At 44.4% G+C, this 24886-nt stretch overlaps 1 protein-coding gene across 1 annotated transcript in view; it reads left to right on the top strand.

The window, feature by feature from the left end:
- psme3ip1 (proteasome activator subunit 3 interacting protein 1) overlaps window positions 1–24886 on the top strand; it is a 152006-nt gene that overhangs the window by 107609 nt on the left and 19511 nt on the right. The window contains exons 4-5 of the mRNA XM_072518403.1: window positions 1983–2104; window positions 14775–14908. Of these exons, the coding sequence (XP_072374504.1) occupies window positions 1983–2104; window positions 14775–14908 (256 nt within the window). The remainder of the gene's footprint in view (window positions 1–1982; window positions 2105–14774; window positions 14909–24886) is intronic.

The following is a 24886-nucleotide window of genomic DNA, read 5'->3' on the forward strand; positions in this document are numbered from 1 at the left end:
GATGTCTGGTTGTTGATTTTAAGTAAGATAGTACAGGCTATCATCAGGAAGGAAGTGTGTTCCTTTCTGATTGGGGTGAATTTCTGTGTGGTTGAAGGGCCATTATTCTCTGGTTCTATTATCTTGTTCAAGGATCTCTAACATTCAAAACAGGAGACTTGGTACAGGTAGAACTTAGTAATATGGATAGATTCACGTGTATGGGACAGTTGGTTGCTCCTGGCTCAAATGGGCTTACATGGAGTGATGAAAAATGGTTTGAATAGTTTTTACTAGACTTCCCTGAGGAAATAAACAGGAATTATTTTTAAAGTAAAGCATACATTCCTTAAATTAAAAAATCCCAATATCGTGAATTTGGTATACAGTGTACTTGAGCTGGCTGTGGTTGACAGTTAAGCCTCTCTATGGAGGACCTGCTATTTTCAGATAAAATATTATTAAGCTTCTTCAAAATCTTATCACAGCCCAAGATATCTTGATGATACTACCTTATTGCATTCCCTGTCTTGTTTTATTCTAACTGCATATTTATTGTATTGAATTTTGAAGAATGTAGTTACTGCAAGGATGATGATCAGAATGTAATTACTTATGGTTAGGAAGTGGGTAGTGGGGGAGAGGTCGGTGTGGGAGCGGGTAGAAGCAGCACCTTGTAAGGGCACGAGTCTGGAGGCTCTGTTAACGGCACCTCTGCCGTTCTCGCCGGCTCATTACTTCACAAGTCCAGTGGTAGTGGCAGCCCTGAGAGTGTGGGGACAATGGAGGCGGCACATGAGACTGGTCACCGATCTGTGATAATCACTGGTTCGCGCCGGCGGGGGACTGGATGGGGGCTTTAGGAGGTGGCAGCGGGCAGGGATTGAGAGATTGGGGATCTCTTCATTGAGGAGGGGTTCCCGAGCCTGGAGGAGCTAGAGGAGGGGTTTGAGTTGCCGGGTGGGAATCGATTTCGGTACCTGCAGGTATGAGACTTTGTCCAGAGGCAGGTCCCAAGCTTCTCTCGCCTCCCTCTAAGGGGACTACAGGATAAGGTGATGTCAAAAACAGGGGGAGGGTCTCGGAAATATATAAGGAATTGATGGGGTGGGAAGGGGTCCCAATCGGGGAGGTGAAGAGGAAGTGGGAGGATGGGTTGGCGGGGAGGGAGTTGGAAGTCGGGCTATGGGAGAAGGCCCTGAAAAGAATCAATGCGTCCTCGTCATGTGTCAGGCTTAGCCTGATCCAGTTCAAGGTGGTCCACAGGGCTCGTATGGCTGTGGCCCAGGTGAGTAGGTTTTTTGAGGAGGTGGAGGACAGGTGTGGGAGGTGCGGGGGAAGTCCGGCCAACCATGTACATATGTTTTGCGTGTATTCCGAAGCTGAGGGGATTTTGGCAGGGATTTTCAGATGTCACGTCAGAAGTCCTGGAACGGAGGGTAACTCTGAGTCCAGAGGTGGCAATATTTGGAGTGTCGGAAGATCCGGGAGCCCAGGGTGGGGCGGGGGGGGGATGTTTTGGTCTTTGCCTCCCTGGTGGCCCGGAGATGGATTTTGCTGGGATGGGGGGTCTCGGAGCCTCCAAAGTCGGGAGTGTGGGTCAGTGACATGGCAGGGTTTCTCAGGCTAGAGAAGATTAAATTTGCCTTAAGGGGTTCAATACAGGGGTTCGCTTGGAGGTGGCAGCCGTTCATCGATTTCTTTAAGGAAAACTGACCGTCAGCAGAGGGGGGGAGGACATAAGTGAAAGGGGAGGCATTGAAGTGGAGAAGAAGGGCAGGGAATCTAATATATGGGTAGCTAAGAGTTAGGGCATGGGGAGTTGGGTATGTTACTGTGGGGTTTTTGCATGTGTCAGACGGCTGTTATTCAGAATGTTAATATGTTAAAATGGTAAAATTATAAATGCTTCAATAGAATGTTTTCTAAAAAAAATGTAATTACTTAAGTATGTTAAATGAACACACTTGACACAAATGATCTGATTTTATCTTTTCATTCAGAAAATATGGTAAGAGGCCTAGACGAGGATGAAACAAACTACCTTGATGAAGTTTCCAGGCAACAGGTGCTCTTAGAGAAGCAGCGCAGGGATGAAGATGCTAAAGAGCTGAAAGAATGCAAAATATCCTTTTGTTGAGCATCAATTAAATCCTGATTGCAAGGCTATAGAAAGTTAAGGTCTGATTTCATCCTAAAACTTAAAGTCCTTTCTGTGCACATCCAGCTTAATTATATCTGATTTTTGCCTTCAGTTTTTCCCTCTTGTTTCCTGACTCCTGCCTCCCTTTCATTTAATTCTTTTTTTAAGTATATTTATTAGGATTTTACATTTTAAGAAACAATGCAACAAAACTACAAGAATGGCACAGCAAGCAAACAAAAGGCTCAGCAAATATGATTACAGAGAAGGACAGGAGAACAGCAGTATAACTGTCTCGACACAATCATTAGGCATAACATGTGGCTCCATAAGCCGAACCAGAGAACAAGGCAGAAACAGGATAAGGCCATGAAAACATGGTAAAATGGTGCACACCTTTCCACACAGTGATTGCTCGCAATTGCCACGAGAGTGCAGGATAAATTATTTGCACCCTGTTTGGTCGTGCACCAACAGGAGTGCCAGATGGGCCAATGACACACTGCAACTTCTTGTCTTCGGATACTAGGCCCATCTGCACCCATGCAGGAACCAATCATGGATTCTTCACACCCACCCTTTAAAGGAAACATGCACCGAGAATAAACGAGAACCCCAGTTCTAAAGGGTGTACACTACGCAACATAACCCTAGTCTCGGGCCCAGTACAGACCCAAGATCATTCAATACATTTATACAGAGAGGACCAGCAGCACAGATTGTGATTGGTGCCGTGAACACCCCTTCCAAGAAAAACAAGAAAGGAGAACTGGAACTGCCAGGAGTGGATCACAGGATAACAAACGAGCAGGACCACACCCTGGGTCCGGATTCCGGTGGCACAGGCCCATCACCCATTAGCAAAGAAGAGAACAAGCTGCTTATTCAAAGGAGAAAGCACCATCACCATTAGGGGGCAGCAGTATATCAACCAAAGCACACCACCCGACCAGGCCTAGCTCAGCTCATTCTGACACACTGGAATCAGTACCCATCGGACCTCCAGCACACCCCAAAACCCACATGCCACCGATCCTGCATCTCACCAACTACACCCAGGGCAGTGCACCACCCCCACTTACACATTGAAAAAAAAATCACGCCAGCCAGGGAGATCCTGCCAGCCAGGGAGATCCTATCACTGAAGAGACACCCATTAATTAGGTGCCCTGGGAGGGTGGAAGAAGCAGATCCCTCTCCCCCGGTACAATATGGGGAACTTCCCGTTGACCACTGGACCGCACCAGAATTTAAGACACACACTGCTCACCGAGATGAAGAGAAAAAGAAGAAAAAAAACATAAGGGAAGGGTGCCTGAGCTGACTTAGGAATATTAGCCACTGCCCTGCACTGCATGCCATCACAAGAAGGATATTAAGGCAAATGATAGGGCTGCCTTAAAAAAGATACAAGCACTGCTTCCACATGGGAAACCCAACCACAACGAGAAAGACACTCGGGAAACCCCCCAGAAGACTGCTTAGTGAAGCGTCTCTAACTCCTCAATCAAACCTACTCCAACACGAGGGAAGGGCTCCATCAGTGTAGAGGACTGGCAAACAGTCTCTCTCTTCAACAAATCAATCAAGGATTGACCAAACCCAACTCTGCGAGCACCACCATTCAATTACTCCTATTCTAAGAGAAAAGACCCCAAAAAACACTCCAATCTCAAGGAAAAATCAGGAGGAACCCAGTCCTCCCCAGGACACACAATCTTCCTGGGCCATTGCAGGAGATAAACACGGATCCTTAAATTCAACGTCACAAAAATAAAGGCCCAATACAGTTAGCTCTAACTGGGGATTAATCTCAATCTCTTTTTTTCAATAAAGATTTTATTGAGGTATTTTCGGTATAGTAACAACAACAAAATAAACAATATACATTAAACCATAAACATAGTGCAAACACCATTTACCTCTTCTACAAGTCCCACCCTTATTGACCCCCGACTCTAATCTAAACTACTCTTTCCCCCCCACCCTGCTGACGATTAATTTCCTGCAAAGAAGTTGACGAACGGTTGCCACCTCTGGATGAACCCTAACAGTGATCCTCGCAAGGCGAACTTCATTTTCTCCAAACCGAGAAAGCTGGCCATGTCCGATAGCCAGGTCTCCCAACTTTGGGGGCTTTGAGTCCCTCCATGCTAATAGTATCCATCCCCGGGCTACCAGGGAAGCAAAGGCCAGAATGTTTGCCTCTTTCTCCTCCTGGATTCCTGGGTCTTCTGACACCCCGAAAATCGCCCCCTCTGGACTCAGCGCCACCCTTGTCTTTAACACCGTGGACATGACGTCCGCAAACCCCTGCCAAAATTCCCTCAGCTTTGGACATGTCCAAAACATGTGGACATGGTTCGCCGGTCCTCCCACACATTTTGCACACCTGTCCTCAACCCCAAAGAATCTGCTCATCCGGGCCACTGCCATGTGAGCCAGGTGAACAACCTTAAATTGTATCAGGCTGAGCCTGGCACATGTTGCGGATGCGTTGACTCTACTCAACGCGTCTGCCCATAGACCATCCTCTATCTCACCTCCCAGCTTCTCCTCCCACTTGTGCTTCAGCTCCTCGGTCTGCGTCTCAGACCCCATAAGTTCCTTGTAAATGTCTGAGACGCTCCCTGTTCCTACCCACCCTCTGGAAACTACCCTGTCCTGAATCCCCCTTAGTGGTAGGAGTGGGAAGGTTGACACCTGTTTACGTAGGAAATCCTGCAGATACCTGAATTAGTTTCCCCTCGCCAACCCAAACTTTTCCACCAACGCCCTCATACGCGGAAAGCTCCCCTCTATGAACATATCCCCCATCGTCTCAATCCCTGCTCTCCGCCATAACTGGAACCCCCCATCCATACTCCCCAGGGCAAACTGGTGATTATCACAGATTGCGGCCCAAACCGATGCTCCCACATGCCGCCTCCACTGGCCCCAAACTCTCAGGGCCGCCACCACCATGGACTGGTGGAGTACCGTGCTGGTGGGAATGGCAGAGGTGCAGTTACCAACGCCCCCAAACTGGTGCCCTTACATGAAGCCGCCTCCATGGTTATCCTCAATCTCAGTGAGGACTTGACTAACCCTACCACTAAACTCCAACCCAACTAACCAACCATCACCCTGCCATGGCTCCACACATCTTAATTATAAACAAGATTAAGGGTGTCCAAAAAACACTCCCGTCTCATAATGAGAAGGATTACAGCACATAATAAAATAAAGGACAATTATGAAATGTGCATTGGGGCAAGAGTAAGGATTCGAGGACAGGTAGAGCTAGAGCTCATGAAAACGCAGCAGCTCCCACGCTCATATCACATGAGCCCTCATTTAATTATTTGAAATGACTAAGAATTGTTAGAAGTCCACGGTGTGCTTCACCATTGACATTTTTGTTGGACGGTTGCCGGCCAATTGTGTCCAGTATATTTGGCAAGTTCTCGTGAAACCATTGAATATAGAAAATTACTCAATGCGCTTCTCTGTTCTGCAGAAATTGAAGACACCCTTTCTGCATCTCATTCTCTTTTGTCCGCCACTTCAATTCTCTTTTGCTTGCATTCACTCTTTGTCTCTTTCTCACTTTCTTTTTCCTCTCTCAACTCTCTCTCAGAATAGTCTCTTCATCCCCTCCGGAATACTTTTATTTTTAACAATAAATAAATAAATTTAGAGTACCCAATTCATTTTTTCCAATTGAGGGGCAATTTAGAGTAGCCAATCCACCTACCCTCTACATCTTTGGTTTGTGGGGGCGAAACGCATGCAAACACGGGGAGAATTTGCAAACTCCACACGGACAGTGACCCAGAGCCGGGATCAATATCATATTAGGAAGGAAGTTTGTTCCTTTCTGCTTGGCTGAACATTTGGGTGATTGAAGGGCTCTTGTTCCCTGGTTTTGTGATCTGGTTGGTTGATTGAAGGATCTCTAACACTTCAAAGCATAATACATTTTACAGGGAAGACTTAGTAAAATGATAGATTTATGTGGACATTTGGTTGCTCCTGGCTTAAACAGGCATATGAGAAGCGATGAAAAATGGTTTGAATAGTTTTAATAAACTTCCCTGAGGAAATCAACAGGAATTATCTTATTTCCACAGTGAAACAGATATTCTGACTGTGGCTGAGAGTTAATCCTGTCCACTGAGGACCTGCTATTTTAGATAAAAATATTATTAATCCTTTTCAAAACCTTGCTATGTCCAGTATATCTTGGTGATGCTACCTTATTGCATTCCTAGTCTTATATTGTTTTGTTCTGACTACGTATTTATTGCACTGATTTTTGAAGAATTTATTAACTTCTAGGATGATGAACAGAGTGTATTAACTTAACTTAATTGTACAGACTCAGAAAAGAGGACCAAGAGATCCTAATCTTAATCTTTTATGTGGTTGACTTAGATTTACTTTTCTTATTTTAAGGTTCGTGGGGTGTTCTGAGCAACTATTTTTGTGTTTCATTTTAATCATCCAGCATAAGTTAAGCTATAGATTTGTAACATAACCTTATGTAAAAGCGTGGTTGCCAACCCAACCTTCGAACACTCACTGCATGTCCTTTAGTGAGTTCTTTTGAATTTCTTGACTTATGCCCTTAAAACCTGTTGTCAACATGCTGCCCTTATAGACTTTTCCTATGCAATGTTAATGTGTGTAATACATTAATATTTATGCATAGAATAGAAAATAGGCATGAAAACTTAAAATAAAACATTACAATTTTGTAGTTCTGAACTTCTCCCAATATACCATTGAGAGGTGTCAAGCAATCACTTCAATTATCTCCACCTTCCTAGCTCTAGCTGGTACCTATATTTCTAATTCCCCTGCCAATTTGACTAGCTTGCCTTTCTGAAGCTCTTTAAATAAACAGGAGATAAGTCATTCACCTGAAGAACACCCATAGCAGCTTCCTGAGCCTACCTGTTACACCACTACAAACCTGGTGTCTCTCTTTAATTTATACTGTATCCAAATCTTCACTGTCTACTGTTTCAAAGATCCTGGACGAGCCCTCAAATTATGTTACGACACCCTTAGCAAGTGCGCGGTCAATTCCAGGCCCACCGTCCCAGAGTCACAACATAAGTAAATTAACCAATAATACTTACAGACATACCTGACAGGTTTGTAAACATAAACACAATCACTGTTTATTTATAACAGGAACTATAATCAAATACGCAGCAGATAATACAGTTGGTTAACTACGAACAAAGACATAACTCCCGCTTTAACCTGCCTCCCCACCCTTCTATATATATATATATATATATATATATATATATACACACACACACACACACACACACACACACACACATACACACACGTGTGAAAGGGGGTAAAAATCGTAACGGAAAGGAAGAAAGAGTCTTTATTTCATATGATGGTTTTCAACACACTTCGTTTCACAACAAGCTTACAGATTAAAGTCTTTGCTGCAGCCTGTACTGGTCTTTACTGTAGATTTGTTCAGTCAGGTTCTCTGTCGTTTAAAAAAACAGTACTCACAACTTTCCTGGAGAGACAGTTTATTTCTCATCAAACTTTACTTTCAGTTGTGGTTTGACTTCAGGCTTCCGTAGTTTTAGGAACACAGCACCCACAGGCTACTGGGGAGAGAGAGACAGCCCTCTCAGCAGGCTTGCTGGAGACAGTTAGCTCGATCTTCCTGAGAGAATTAACTGTGTCTGTTTATCATGCTGCCAGAGTCAAAACTAAAACCTCAGGTCTCTGAGAACCACTGCACTGGGACAAGATCCAATCTGCACCCGTCACCAGGCAGTGCCCAACCTTTTGGACTAATTCATTGGTCACCGCACAAATCAATCAAACAGTGTCCCAGCCCATCTCTCTCACTGGTGCTGGCCAGTTTGCAACTCCAGTTTAAACCAGCACAGACTTCTCGATTCTTCTGCTTGAATTAAAGATACAGGCTGCTTGCCTTAAAGACACGTGCCCATTGATCACGCATAGATCAAAAATGTAACAGCAAACATAAAAGGGGAAACAAGGGAATAAACGAGAAGGACTCTTGCATAAGTCATTAGTGATGGTCGGACCAGCAACCCTGTCGTATCAGTGAACTGTACCTTAGGTGATTTCACATCCTCTAGTTTTGTTCTTAATAATTTTGGTCGCAAGAAGCACAAAGTTAGGAAATTTGGGGCACAATGCAGGTGGAAACAGCCTATGAAATGCAATTAGAAGCTAGAAGAAGGGGAAAGAATTTTCCAATTGTCGGCGAGATCAAAACCTGTGACCATGATAGAAGATGGTCACTGATATATCCAATAGGAGACACTGAAGAAGCGTCTTTATTCAGTGAGTGGCAAGAACATGGAGCTCATTACCACAAGAAATAGTTGAGGCAAATAGCTTAGAAGCATGTAAGGGACACCGGGTGTCCCTGTACGCAGATGACCTGCTGCTGTTCGTTGATTTGATTTATTGTCACATGTACCAAAGTACAGTGAAAAGTATTTTTCTGTGGCCGAGGGAACGTACACAGTACGTACATAGTAGACAAAGAGAATAATCAACAGAGAACATTGACAAATGGTACATCGACAAACAGTAATTGCTTACAGTGCGGAACAAGAGGCCAAACAAAGCAAATACATGAGCAAGAGCAGCATAGGGCGTCGTGAATAGTGTGCTTACAGGGGACAGATCAGTCCGAGAGGGAGTCGTTGAGGAGTCTTGTAGCTGTGGGGAAGAAGCTATTCTTATGTCTGGATGTGCGAGTCTTCAGACTTCTTTCCCTTCTGCTAGATATTCCGTCTGGCCTTGCTTTGTAGCCTGTGATCTTGTGCAGACCCTTCCATAGTCGGCGTGGGTTAGTGTAATTGGCGTGGGACTCTAGGTTGATGTGGTATTGTCTTTTTGCATTCCTGATGGCTTTCCGTACGTCGTACCTGGATTTCTTGTATAGGTCAGGGTCGTCAGACCTGAACGCCTCCGTCTGGGACTTCAGCAGGGAATGAACCCTTTGGTTAATCTAGGGTTTCCGATTGGGGAATACCCGTATTGTCGTCTTTGGTACACAATCCTCGACACACTTACTGATGAAGTCTGTGATGATGGTTGCGTACTCGCCCAGGTTAGCCTTGAATATGGACCAGTCCACCGTATCCAAGCAGTCGCGGAGGATGTCCTCGGAGTAGCACTACACGGTTTCCTTGACTGGCTCAGCACACTTGAATTGCTGTTTGTAAGTCGGAAGTAGGAATACCGACTTGTGGTCGGATTTGCCAAAGTGAGGTCAGGGAATGGAGCAGTCGGCACCTTTGCTCGTTTAGCAGTGGTCCAGAGTGTTTGCACCTCTGGTGGGGCAGGAGATATATTGATGGAGTTTGGGTAGGACCTTCCTGAGGTTGGCCTGGTTGAAGTCTCCAGCAACGATTGTCAGGGCTTCGGGGTGATTTTGGTTCTTGGTTTTGATGGTGGTATGTAGTTCGTCAGACCCATTGGAGAGTATGGGAGAATTGTGGGCATAGTAGAGAGGTTTGGGACCTTCTCGGGCTATCAGCTGAATGTCGGAGAGTGAGGTGTTTCCGGTGAATGCGGTGGGTTTGGGAACCAATCTTGGGGTGTTGTCATTTAGGGTAGCCAGGGACAGGGACAGGTTCAGGTGGAGGGGGAGTGTGCAACGATGCACAAATGGAACCTGACAAAGTTGGTGGAGGAGGTTAGAAAGGATTTAGGAGATGGGGTACGTTACACCTGACATTGGCGGGGGAGGGTCCAAGTAGTAAAAATGAATGCTCTACCAAGGCTCCTGTTTGTATTCCACCCTTCCCGATCTTCATTCCGATGACCTTTTTCCAGAAACTGGATAATAATAAACACTTATTGTCACAAGTAGGCTTCAATAAAGTTACTGTGAAAAGCCTCTCGTCGCCACAATGGTTTTGGAGTTTATATGGGCCAGGAAGATACCTAGGGTGAAGAGAGCCCTGCTGCAGAGGCAGAAAGGGGGTGACATTCCCAAATCTGTTGCACTACTACTGGGCGGTGAATGCGGACAAGGTGAGGCGGTTAGGATGGAGGAGGAGTCCTGTATGGGTCCAGCCCGAGGGTCATGGTGACAGTAGCATTTCCAGTGGCACTCGGGAGGTACACTGTGAACCCGGTGGTACAGTCCACGATTAAGGTGTGGAACCACTTCAGGATGGAGGGGATGTCGGTGCTGACACCACTGTGGGAACCATGGGTTTAAGCCGGGGGAGACAGATGGCATTTACAGGAGGTGGAGAGAGATGGGGCTGGCGAGGATGAGGGATTTATATCTGGAGAAGTGGTTCGCAAGTCTGGAAGAGCTGCGGGAGAGGGTGGAGTTGCCGATGGGAAGCGAATTCTGGTATATGCAAGTGAGGGACTTTGCACGGAAGGAATGGAGAGGTTTCCCAAGCTGCCGGAGTATACCCTGTTGAAGCGGTTGCTGCTCCCAGGTGTGAATGGGAGGGTAGGATTGGGGATAGAGATGGGTGGCTGGGGTAGTAGGAGGCGGGGGGTGGAGGAGTGCAGGTGGTGAGGATTAAGGAGAAATGGGAGGAGAAGATGTGGGGGGGGTGAGTTGGATTCAGTTTAAGGTGGTGCATATGACTTGGGTGAGGTAAAGTGGGTTCTTTCAGGGGGTGGGAGACACGTGTGAGAAGTGTGGGTGAGGACCAGCAAATCACACGGATCAGATCTGGGGCTGGGAAGTTGCAGAGATACTGGGAGGAGGTGTTTGGGACATTATCAAAGATTGTTGGGGTAGAGGCCGGGCCGGACTCTATGGTGGCGATTTTTGGGGGAAGAGAAATGCCGGAGCCGATGGAGGGGAGGAGGGCCGTTGTTGTGGCCTTCACCTCTCCACTTTCCCGGCAAAAGATTCTGTTGGAATGGCGGTCGATAATGCACCGGGCGTGGCGGCCTGGCTGGAGGACATGTACAACTTTCTCCGGCTGGAAAAGTTCAAGTTTGAATTGAGGGGCTCAGCAGAGGGTTTTGAGACAAGGTGGGGACTGGTCATTACCATGTTTGAGGAATTGTTCGTCGCGGGGGGGAAGGGGGAGGTGGAGGGGGAGGGGTGAAAAGGGGGGAAAACGTGCACGAACTCTGAGTTGGGGAGAATGGTTTTTGATTTATTTATGATTTTGTACCTTTGAATATGTTTGGAATGAAATACATTTTTTAAAAAAAGAAACATGTAAGGGGAAGCTGATTGAACTGGAGAAATAAATAGAAGAATATGATGAGGCGGGATGGGAGGCGATGCAGGTGAAGCATAAACACCTAAACATAACAGTTGATCCGAATGGTTTGTTTCTGTGCTGTCTATTTTATGTAACCATGTTTCAATGCTTTAGATTTTTCATTGTCTGATGGTCCTCCTAATTTTAAGAAAAAGATGAACTTCATGAAATGATGTGAAATAATGAAAGTGATTTATTTCTGGATGTTTTCGATGAGGTTGAGCACAGCTAACTTTCTTACCCTTTGAATGCAGTGAATTACATCTACAATGAGTTCTCCTGTAAAAGACTGAAAATAACAACGTTGAAAACTATTGGTTCACAGATGTTTGTCAGAGGTTTCTGACACTTGCACCATATAAGTAATTATTGGAAAGATCTTTGGAGCTAAATTGAATACCCCTGAAAATGTGGAGGGGGGAGATGGATGTACTTTCTGTCTGGAGCAGGTACTGGGGGTTTTCACAGAAAAATACAATGCAGTAAAGGCCCTTTTGCCCCAATTAGTGTGCACCGCCGCATGAAAGGCACCTGGTTTGCCAATCCCAATTCCATTTGCCAGCACTTGGCCCATAGCCTCGAATGTTAAGACGTGTCAAGTACTCATCCAGGTACTTAGGATGTGAGGCAACCTGCCTCTACCATCCTTCCAGGCATTGCGTTCCAGACCGTCGCTACCCTCTGGGTAAAAATTTCCTCAAATCCCCCTTAGACTCCCACCCCATAAACTTGGACTTGTGTTCTGTCCTAACTGACACATCAACTAAGAGGAACAGCTGTTCCCTATCCACCCAGTCCATGTCCCCCATTATCCTGCACACCTTGATCAGGTCGCCCTTCAACCCGTCCAGTGAAAACAGCCCAAGTCTATCCAACCTCTCTTCATAACGTAAATGTTCCATCCCAGGCAATATCCTGGTGAAACACCTCTGCACCCATTCCAGTGCAATCACATCCTTCCTATAATGTGGCCACCAGAACTGCATAAATACTCCAGCTGTGACCTAACCAATGTTCTATAAAACTCTAACATGACGTCCTTGCTTTTGTAATCTATGCCACGACTGATGTAGATGTGTACCATATGCCTTTTTCACCACCCTATTAACTTGTGCTTCTGTCTTCAGAGATCTATTTACAAACACTCCAAGGTCTCTTTGTTCCTCAGGACTTCCTAGTGTGGTATTTTGCAGGAAGTGAGTCGGGCCTGGGAATGCGTAAATAATGACATTACACAGGAGAAAATGGGCTCCAAGGTTTTTCTGATTCTGCAATGTGCAGGTCTTCGTGGGGGAGATAGAAAGAAAGAAAGCTGCCCTACACCTCCAATGGTCCAGATATGTGGTTAAAAGGCAATATGAGCAGGTAGCTGTGAAGCTAGTGCCAGGAGCCTAGTACTGAGGAGCTGGTTACAGTGGTGCAAGAAGTTAAATAACTTGAAATGAGTTGTCAAGGTCAGGCAATGCATTTTTAAATGCCACATTCTACCAACTATGACAACTGCACTATTAGCTTCAGACATTTCTCAATTCGCCACACTCCAAACACTCACCTGCCATTTGTCTCGATTAGCACCCATACCTGATGTTCATATACTACACCTCACACACTTAGCACTGTTGCAACCCTCACACTCATATCTCACAGCTTGCACATACTGCCAGCTATTCGACCATGATAACCACATCCACGAAATGCACTGACACACTTCCCTCTCTTTTTAGAGAAAATGACTCAACTCCGAGGCAGCCGCAGCTAACCAAGGGGTACAGACAGTCTTGTATTCCCTGATGCAGGAGAAAGTGCTGGCAATTTTTGCTCCTGTCGCATTCCATTGTTCCCTCCAATTTCTCTTTACTGTGCATGGCCTGTTTGTTGAATTGTGTGGTCCCTTTATGATTTCTGTTTGGCCTTAAAAGGACATCTTAAAGGGACTGCTTTTGTGTGCATCGTTTTCCCCCTGTGCTATTCACCCATGAAGCTTAGACGGATCGTTGACTGAAATTACAGTGTTCTCGTACCTAATCTATCTCGCATCACACTTCTACTTCCTCCTCCAATTCCATCCAACTCAAAAGCTGCAGATGGTGTAAGCATGCGCCTTTTACTTTACTCCCTGCGTCCCCCGCTGCCCAAGGTCCTTTCCTACATCACCACAACTGTGCTCATGTGCCTTTTACCTTCCAGACATGCAAGAACTGAAAACTGTCCAGACACTGGAGGAGCACCAAGACGACAATGTTGATGAAAACACACCATCAATTGACCTCAAACTCACAGCCACCAACTCAGATTCTGATATTGTGTTTATCTTAAGAGGACAGCAGACAAGTCAAATCTGCATGTAGTGAGACTCCAGGCATGGATGGACTGCAGCCAGGGCAAGGATAGCATAGGTGCTTGTTCACTAAGGGGCAGACATCACACCAGGTCTGCCTGCAGAGGACTCAAACCAAGTTTTTGATGGGGCAGCCGACAGAGAAGAATGCTGGTGCACAGCAAAATGCTGAGTAGAATGACTGCAGGCCTTCTGGTATATACCCCAGCATCAAGGCGGATGGAAGAGCCCAGCATCAACTTGGCACAGAGCTTTCCCATAATGTGGAGCTCACACTTTGGGACATTGAAATAGTGGGAAACTCCATAAACATGTTGGAGGACTGAGCCATAATGCAGCATCTGATGGCCCATGTCTCACTTTCCATTGCAGCACAAGCAACACCCACCCAATGTCTGAGTGCTGCATTGGTAGCACAGACTGCTGCCATCATTCCTGTAGATACAAGGGAGGAGAGGGTCTTGGAAGCAAGAACAGAAGGTGATAGCAGTGATGGGTTGAAGTTTTTAAGTGGCCACTTAAAGCCTCAATTGGCCTCCAGGTGAGAAGCCTGTCCACAAGTCTTCCAGCTCAGGACTTGATTGGAGGGAGGATGGGGGGGATCTACACTTCCTGCCTGGTTGCACAGACTTCACCTCCAAAGTTGCATCAGTGGGTAAGGCATTAAATTCTGGTTGTTAACTCTGCTTCATCGTCACAGATACGGTTTGATCATCATTTTCCATTTCAGATTTTCAGCAGCTGGAGTGTATTGCTATTGCTCCACGTATTAGCCATTTTGTGGGGGCCTTTCCTAGATTTCTCTCTTACTAGTTTGAACCTATGCTCTAGTGTCCTATTTTATGTTTCCATTGAAGTAGTGTCGTAGATTTACCATTTCTATACAGTGTACTCTCTTCTACATTTCGGTGTTCGGTCACCTCTAGGCTGAAAAGCCAGTTGTTCCTCCTTGTTCAATCTTCTGAAACTTCTTGAGCAAGAGCATTGGGAAATTCCCAGAGATGTAATCTGGAATTGGTTCCAAAGTCCTATTGATCCTTAACCGAGAACTAACAGTGCTCGCACGAAACTTGCAGAAAACACTGAATCTAAAAAAGATGCTGAGAAGAAAGCGACTACTAAGCCAGTGGAAAACAAGAGCAAGTTCTCTCAAGCAAAGCTGTTAGCTGGAGCTGTAAAACGCAAAAGGTTAGTGTCCTTTTCAGAAACAAAATCACTGAGGGACGGAGCCTTGTTCTGAAAGTATGATAGTAATACAACCAATTTAAAGCAAGATTTTGACGTATGGCCTAATGTTCACAGTCATCCTGAATAATTGTGGAACTGTTCAAGCTTCATGTTAAGGTTTACTTTATTTCTTCCAACAAATTTCTTCCATCTTTATGCTCATTAATTCCTTGTTATTTCCACCTTTCAGTACAGAATATTATTCATGTGTGAGCCACATGATGTCAATTGTCGAGCTCGTCGTCTGCAGAGTATCAAAGTTGAGTTGTGACTTGTCGGTTATTGTGTTGTGATAAAGTTCAGGAACCCTGGCCAACCATCTGGTCTTCAAATGATGCAATATTGCAGAGAAGGGAAGTGCATAAGATAATTTACTCCTGCATTACATAAAGCCTCATGACTTGCATCATTGCAACAGTTATTTTTTTAATATAAATTTAGCGTACCCAATTCATTTTTTCCAATTAAGGGGCAATTTAGCGTGGTCAATTTAGCGTGGTCAATCCACCTATCTGCACATCTTTGGGTTATGAATGTGCAAACTCCACAAGGACAGTGACCCAGAGCTGGGATCGAACCTGGGATCTTGGCGCTGTGAAGCAGCAGTTCTAACCACTGTGCTGCCCTGCATGAGTTATTTTTTGCCCCCAATCTCCCCCAGTGTTACTGGGAAGAACTAAAATGCTTCCACTACGGCCGAGGTGACACAGTGGTTAACACAGTGGTTAACACCGCTGCTCACAGAGCCAGAGACCCTGGTTAAATTCCGACCTGGGTGACTGTGTGGAGTTTGCACTTCCAGTGTCTGTGTGGGTTTCCTCTGGGTGCTCCGGTTTCTGCCCACAGTCCAAAGATGTGCAGGTTAGTCGATTTAGCCGTGCTAAATTGCTCCTTAGCGTCCAAAGATTAAGTGGGGTTAAGGGGATAGGGCGGAGTATTGGGCCTAGGTGGGGTGCTCCTTTGGAGGGTCCAATGGGCTGAATGGCCTCCTGTATTGTAGACATTCTGAGTTTGTCAACTAGCTCAACACAGACTGGGATTGAACCTGATATTTTCCTGGTGTGTTTCCCATATACTTTACAAGGGTGCTGTTTTTCAGGGGGAGGATAATGCCCCGCAAGAAGGTTTCAAGGAGTCCACCATCTTTACCCCTGATAAATTATGCTAAGTTAGCACAAACCCATATTGCAAAAGTGGACGCTGTAAGCAGCAACACAATGTTTGAAACCGACAAGACATTACAAAGCACTGTGCGGAGGTGTGTCAGTAGTATCAATTTAGCTTGAGATCTAAACAAACTGCTGCAATGGTGGGAGTCCTGAGACTTTATGCAATGCAGGAGTAACTGATCTTATCCACTTCCCTTCTCCACAATCTGATATGAATCTAATTTGCATATTCAGTGCACAGAGGACGACTTGTATCATTTGAAGAATACCAGATTGTTGATCTGTCCTTTTTCATTCAGTGTTTTCATGTGTATAGGTTCTGTCTCAAAGTGCCAATTCATATTGATGTCTGAGCAGCTTTACAGCTGCGAGGGGGAATGGAAGGGAGATGGGGTAAAAATCAAACCACGTGCCTGCTCCTGCTTGCTTTGTAATGACTCCTGCCAAGCATTGGGCGAGGACAGTTTAAATTGATTGCAGGTTGCATATTTTCATTGGTATATGTGTACTTGAACAATATACATTACTCCCATAACTCCTGATAATTCTGAAACTGGCAGACGTTATATTTGGAAGTTAGTAAAGGACAAGTAACTTTCAACTATGGAAGTACCTGCACTACAAGAAATGCAGCAGTTTTACGCCTTCTCAAGGGTAATTTGGAACGGACAATAAATGTCGGCTTTGCCAACAAAACCCATGCTCCATGAATGAATTTTTTATAAAAAAAGGAAAAATAGATCAATCACGCAATGAGATCAATAATCAAAAACTTGAATTCTCAGCAACACTTTAAATCCATAGTAATCAGCAAAATCCTCCATCATTTGGACCATTTTTGTTGAAAGGCATTTATGCGAGTAGAACACTTCATGAGGTCCTTTGGAGTTGGGGTTGTCAGTCATAAATTTTGCTTCCCTAGTGACCCGCAAGAAGGTTTCAAGGAGTCCACCATCTTTACCCCTGATAAATTATGCTAAGTTAGCACAGACCCATATTGCAAAAGTGGACGCTGTAAGCAGCAACACGATGTTTGAAACCAACAAGACATTACAAAGCACTGTGCGGAGGTGAAAAACTCACCTGGAGATGAACAGTGGCTGGTGGAGATAGTCCAGCAACTCACCTGGAGACATCTGTGTAAGGAAGATAGTTTTGGTTGTTGGAGGGTAATCATTCTCAGCCCCAGGATATTACTGCAAGAGCTCCTCAGAGAAGTGTCCTGAGCTCAACCATCCTTAGTCAGTGACCCCCCCCCCTTTCACCGTGGTCAGAAGTAGGGATGTTTGCTGATAATTACACAATGTTCAGTTCCATTTGACTCCTCAGATGCTGAAGTAGTTTGTGACCTCATGAAGCAAGACCGGGGGAGGCGAGCAGGAGAAGATCAAGGAGAAATGGGAAGTGGAGTTGGGAGGGGAGATCAATTGGGGAGTATGGAGTGAGGCACTGCGTAGAGTAAACAGGACCTCCTCTTGAGGCACTGCGTCTGGTAAACGGGACCTCCTCTTGTGCAAGGATGAGCCTGATACAGTTTAAGGTGCTGCACAGGGTGCATATAACTCGGGCGAGAATGAGTGGGCTCTTTCAGGGGGTAGCAGATGAGTGTGAGAGGTGTGGGCAGGGGCCAGTGAATCACACACGCATGTTTTGGGGTTGAGAAAAATCGGGAAGATTCTGGGCGGGAGTGTTCGCGGTCTTAGCCAGGATAGTGGAGGCGGAGGTGGACCCGGAACCTTTGGTGGCGATATTTGGGATTTCAGAGAAGCCGGAGCTCATGAAGAGGAGGAAGGCCGATGTCGTGGCCTTCACCTCTCTGATTGCACAGCAGCGAATTTTGCTAGAGTGATGGTTGGCATCGCCACCGGGGGGGTAACGGCTTGGTTGGGTGACCTGTCCGTCTTCCTGTGATTAGAGAAGATAAAGTATGAGTTAAGGGGCACTTCGGGGGGGGGGGGTTGAGGAAAGGTGGGGGATGTTTGTGACCGTGTTTGAGCGGCTATTTGTCGCGGGGAGGGTGGTGGGTGAAAAAAGGGGAAAATCTGTACAGACTGTACAGTTCATTGTTGGGAAGTATGTTTCCCGGGGTGTTTATTCGCTGTAACCGGTTTGATACATGTTTGTAATAAAATACATTTTTTTTTTTTTAAATGAATCAAGACGGAGACAACCTTTAGGTTTGGGTTAATTAGAGCAAGTAACATGTTCAGCACACAAATGCCATATGATGACCATCTCCAACAAGAGAAAACTTAACCACCTGTCCTTGATATGCATTACCATCACTGAAGCCCATGCTACCAACATCCTGAGGGTTATCATTGACCAGAAACTGAAATGGGCCAGCCATATAAATACTGTGGCTACAAGGACACGTCAGAGGCTGGGAATTGTGTGGAGAGTAAATCTCCTACGGTCTTCCCAAAGCCTGTCCATCATCCGCAAGGCACAAGTCAGGAGTGTGATGCAACACTCTCCACTTGCCTGGATGAGTGCAGCTCCAACAACACTTGAGAAGCTCAATACTATCCGGGATAAAGCAGCCTGCTCGATTAGTACCCATCCACCACCTTAAATTCACTTAGTCTTCTACTGGTGCACAGTGACTACTGTGTGTACCATCTATTACAAGATATACCGCAGCAACTTTCAAAGGCTCCTTCGACAGCACCTTCCAAATCCATGACTGTGCCACCTAATCGGGCAAAAACAGTAAATGCTTGTGAGCACCACCATTGAAAGTTCCACTCTAAGTCATACACCATCCTGACTTGAAACTGTATAACTAACTGATGGAAAGAATCACAGTACAAGATTTCAGGTTTTAAAAGTTTTACTGTAATAGGCTAAAATCGGTTTCCTTGGTTCGTATCAATACATACACTCTCCCCCCCCCCCCCCCCCCCCCCCCCACCTTTACAGGCACATCTGTCACTTGTTCTTCAATTTGTGCTTTCATTGAGCACTGATCTTTGTTCACCCATTAACACATTCTGCTACCTTTCCTTAATGCCCTATCAGCACTTCTTTAGTCCTTAATGCTACCATTTACTCTCCCTTTGTCAAGTGTCCATGACATCTTTTGTCAGCCTCTCCTTGGGTCTGACCTATCTGTGACCTTCTATTCTGCCCCATTTCCTCAAAACCGTCTCCAACTATGTAATCCATTACATTTCGACCCCTCATCAGTTCTGAAGAAGAGTCATTTGGACTCAAAACATTAACTCTGTTTCACTCTCCACAGATGCTGCCAGCCTGTTGAGTTTATCCAGCATTTTTTGTTTTTATTTTAAACTAAAATCACCATTGACCAAACACTAGATAGTAGGCAACAAATACAGTAAACTATACAGGGGGTACTTTTTCACTTAACACAACTGGAAACCCACATCACATTTGTACTATACGTTACACTCTCAGCAGATATGTAGCCAGCTATCCCACAGGTTCTCTTCTTGCTACACCAGGGTGAGTATTCTCGAGTCCTTTTAAAAGTCCCTTCACGCTATCTCCTTACTGTAACCAAACCGATTTACAGCATCCAAACAGCCTCTGGTGACTCATCAGTCTTTAAATCTCAACAAGCTCCATCTCTTAAACAGGGAATCTATTGTCACCAACCTTCTGCTTTGTGGTTATTACTTCCACCCTTTGCTTGGCACAACAGCCACTGTTTTCAGTGTTCCTCTCCAGGTGCTGTTGCCTGAGTGAGTAAGAGTCTGTGTCCAGCAAGACCAGCTGCCCTTTTCTTGTGTAAAGCTGTGAAAACTGACATAATAAAAGCAAAATATTGCAGATACAGAGATAGCGGATACATTGGTTATGATATTTCAAAATTCCCTGGATTCTTGAAAGGTCCCGGTGGATTGGAAACACGCTAATGTGATGCCCCTATTCAAAAAGGGAGAGAGACAAAAAGTAGGAAACTATAGACGGGTTAGCTTGATCTGTGGTGGGGAAGTTGCTGGAATCAATCATTGAGGAGGAGATGACTGAACATTTGAAAAGACAAAGCTCAGTCCACCATTGTCAGCATGGTTTTATGAAGGGTAAGTCATGATTCACAAATTTACTTGAGTTCTTTGAGGATGTGGTATATCTAGACTTCCAGAAGGTGTTTGACAAGGTGCCGCATAAAAGATTGATCCAGAAGGTGAGATTGCACGGGATTGGGGGTAGTGTATTAAATTGGATTGAGGATTGGCTGACTGACAGAAAGCAGAGGGTTGCGATAAATGGATCCTTCTCTGGCTGATGAACTGTAACTAGCGGGGTGCCGCAGGGTTCAGTCCTCGGACCTCAACTGTTTACAATTTATATGAATGATCTGAAAGCAGGGACAGAGTGTAACATAGCAAAATTTGTGGATGATACGAAAATAGGTGGTAAAGCAGGCAGTGAAGAGGAAATAGAGTTTACAGATGAATATAGGTAGGCTAGGAAAATGGGCCAAAATTTGGAAGGTGGAGTTTAATGTGGATAAGTGTGGAGTTATCAATTTTGGCTAAAAAAAATAGAATGGCAAATTATTGTCTAAATGGAAAGCAGATTCAAAATGCGTCTGGGAAGAGGCATCTGGGTGTCTTTGTTCATGAATCGCAGAAAGTCGGTATGCAGGTGCAGCATGTAATAAAAAGGCAAATGGAATGTTAGCATTAATCGCAAAAGGACTGAAGTATTAAAGTAGAGAAGTGTTGATGGAATTGTATGGGGTGTTGGTGAGACCACATCAGGAGTATTGTGTCCAGTTTTGGCCTCCTTATTTGAGGAAGGATGTGGTGGCATTGGAGGCAGTTCAGAGGAAATTCACCAGATTGAGTCCGGGGATGAAAGGATTGACGTAAGAGGAGAGATTGAACAGTTTGGGCTTATACTCACTGGAGTTTAGAAGAATGAGGAAAGATCTAATGTAGGTATATAAAATACGAAGAGGGTTTGATAAAGTAAATGTATACCAAATGTTCCCTCTTGTGGGGCAATCTAGAATGAGAGGTCATGGATGTAGGTTGAGAGGCAGTAAATTTAAAACGGAAATGAGGAGGAACTACTCTCAAAGCGTGGTGAATTTTGGAACTTGCTGCCCCATAGAGCGGTGCAGTCTGAATCATTAAATGGTTTCAAGAAGGAGATAGATATATTTCTAATTTTAAAAATGGTTTAAAGGGATATGGGGATTAGACAGGGAGGTGGATTTGAGACCAAGAAGAGATCATCCATGATCCGATTGAATGACGGAGCAGGGTTGAGGGGCTGAATTGCCTACTTCTGCTCCTAATTCCCATGTTCCTATGCTGGAATCTGAAACAAAAGCAGAAAATATAAGAACAACTGACAGATGGCCTTGTGGGGGAGGGTGGTTTTTTTGCATCGGGACAAAAAAGGTTTGGGATATTAAAAAAACGGTCAAGATGGATGAGAAAGGTCACAGTCTAATGTTGTTGAGCTGAATGTTGGAGTCCTGAGAGCTTTCACACGCCTAATCAGAAGATGAGATGCTGTGTTCTTAAGTTTTGCTTTCATTGAGCTCTGACCTTTACTCGCCCATTAACACATTCTGATATCATACCTTTATCCAACTACTAGCACCGCCTCGTGTCATTAACGCTTTCTTTGTCTTGTTACCTGCACATGTTTGTCGCAATCTCTCCTAGCTCCCAACAATCACTGACCTACTCTGTTCCAACTGCTCCATCCCCTCTTCTACTGCATATAATTCAACACACGTCTTCCTTTCTTTAGCTCTGAAGAAGAGTCATACAGACTCAAATGTTAACTCTAATTTCTCGCTCCACAGATGCTGCAAGACCTGCTGAACTTTTCCAGTATTTTCTGTTTTAGTGCGGAAATTGATTCTCAAGTTTCGATGAATTTCAACCTGGGCCTCTATTCCCATGGCAACTGAATCAAATGGGCCTGTTTCCGAGCCATCCTCCTTTTCAGGACACTCTGTGTTACCTTAAGTTCGAGGAAATGTTTTAAAACATACTTTCCTTATAGTGTCTCACATTTGTAACACAAGATTGTTTTGACTGCATTAATGAACCCAATGTTCTTTTGATAGAAGTTAAGTTGAAATTTCCAATGATTCTCCTCTGCTCCTTCCTTAAATATGTGGACAATTCCAAACTTATAATTTCAGATAAAACAATTAATAGGTATTATAAATTGCATATGACTAACCTATTAAATATCGTAACATTAGATAAATGTCTAATAAATTCTGACTTTATGATATTTGCAATATAAATATCCGGTAGAAAAACCGTTCTATCACAAGTATTCTAAACACAAATCACCTTTGGAGAGAACCAAAAGAACTGAGTTGTGGCCATACCTGTGGAGTGCGGCAAAGGTGTAGTGTAGGCTTCACCACTTGCTCCTACCTCATTCCTTGCTCCCCCATGCTTGATGTAGGCCTCTTGCTCAGATAGAGATGGTGGGTGGTGCAGTGAAACTACAAAGAGGGGAAGGGAAGAAAAATAAGAAAATAACTTATTTTTAAAAAGGAAGTCTTGAAGCTGAAATTCTATCTAATTATTACTGTCACTGTTGAAGATGCAGTGGCCTTTTTTCACATATTAAATGAATACTCTTAACTAGTTTTAGTGGTGGAGCTCTCAATTGAGCACAGCTGCTGCAATTATCCATTATGCTGATTATCTTCTTTGAAACGTGATGTTCCACGCATTTGGATCGAGTGCTGTAGCATCTTCCTCCCACCTGTAGCAATGGAGATTAGTGGGGGTGGATATTTCATTGACTGCAGGCTATTATGTCCTGGGTATAGTATGTCATTTTCTTCAGCCATTAATTTTTTTTTGTTTCGCTGCTTTAGTGTGCTGATTCATATTAGTTTGGCTCTGTGTTCTGGTTTCCCTTGTACAGCAATTAACATAATTGCCAGTGACAATTTATTGAATTGTAATTGAAGGGTAGCGTCTCGTGGATAATGGAACATCCATACAAGTGGAGTTTGCGAGTGATAGGCAGCCCATAAGGGAATGTCAGACTGATTTCAGTTTCATCTGTTTTCCCCTATTTGCAATGAGACTTGGAAACCTCACAATAAATTCCACCATATTTGAGAATATACAAAACTCCGGGTCACTTTCTGAATTTGAGGAGCTGGTGGAGAGAGCAATCTGCCAGGCCACACTTTTCGGAGAATTCCACATGTACTATCCATCATTTCATGATGCCGGCAATTGGCGGCCGAGACTCCATACTGACCTGGAAAATCAGCCCCCGAGCCAACTATTGCTAATTACCTGAAGGAATGAAATGATTCAGAGAAGGGTTTGTTCCCGGAGGTATCAGAGTTCAATATGGACCATAAGAGTTTGCTCTACTGAGTGAATTATGGAATTCTAACCAATATGTGATCTACAAATAATTGAGATGATGTGGATTTCCCAATTTATATTAAATTGGTACAACTGTAGATATATTCCAGAAGATATCATTGTCCCATGCTGGAAATGAGCGAAAACCGCACATTCATTATGGATGCTTTGTGTTTAATAGGTTTAAAATTGTATCCTAGTGTTGCTAACTTTTGGTTGGCTCTTAATTCATTGCCCGTTGGGTCTTTACTGAATTTGCTCTGTTTCTATAACCTTTGCTCTAGAGTCGCCAGGTATCTTTATGATACCGCCACGAGGTTCAAGTACTGATCAATAACTCAACACACCAATTAGTAAGATTCAAATCAAAACACATTTATTATACACAGTAAATCGCTACTCATGCATAAACTCTACTTTCTAGACTATTCTCTATCACTAAAAGGCCTATACTTAGATTCGGAATTGGCCCACCAGGTCAGGGGAACAAATGGCCTTTCGTTCGATCTGAGTCTGCAGGATTCAAAAGCTGGTATAGACTGGTAGCTAGGAGCGCCTATCTTGTAGCGTGCGTTGACTGGAGACTTACTTGGTTGATGCGGCAGCTTAGGCAGTTCACTCTCCAGGGTTGATACAAGTTGCTGAGTGACCCTGCCAAGAAGGACGATTTGAACTTGTGGGCTTTACTTTATAGTCCCCAGGGGCTTCCCGCCCTTCGGGGCGGACTCCGTACCTGGTTCCAAATGATTGGACTGCGTCCGATCATTTGGATCGATTTCTCCAATACTGGAGTTGTTCCCTGATCGCTGGGCGGTCCCTAAATGTCCGTTGGCCTTCCTTTGTCTTGGCTCCTGCTGGCGCCGAGGAGTCTGGCTTAGCTCACCTTGAGTGTTGCAATTGTGCCTTGGAATTGCTCATTACTATGCAGATGGCTGCTGGTTTCACTGCTGTCTGGTTTTTGCAAGTTTCAATACACATGATTTCTGCACTTGCTCAATTTTGCCTATGTTGGCTGAATTTCCCGTCAGTCTTTGCGGTTCTCCATTTTAAGTCGGGAAATGGCCAACCCAGGTGGCTACACTAGCAATTTCCATTTCTTTAACTTGGTGATAATCAATATATAAAACTATTGGGTGTGGTTTAAATGTGCTATTTTCCATAATTTGTTCACTTATTTATATTTCCAATTCTATTGGCTATTCTGCATCAAATCACATTTGATCAAATTAGTGTTTTCTTTCCACTGGTGAAGGAATCTCACATGCCATTTGTCCAGTTTTATTGTTGAAATTATGTACTTTACCCACAGAAACATTTAGTATTAAGTATGTTTATTTTAGAAGTTAGCAATTTCAGTATTTTAATGCCATCATTTCCAGATGAATTTTTTCCTCTAAAGATCTGGGGCTCAGTCTAATTGTAAGACA

This window comes from Scyliorhinus torazame, chromosome 10 (assembly GCF_047496885.1).
Source record: "Scyliorhinus torazame isolate Kashiwa2021f chromosome 10, sScyTor2.1, whole genome shotgun sequence".
NCBI lineage: Eukaryota > Metazoa > Chordata > Chondrichthyes > Carcharhiniformes > Scyliorhinidae > Scyliorhinus > Scyliorhinus torazame.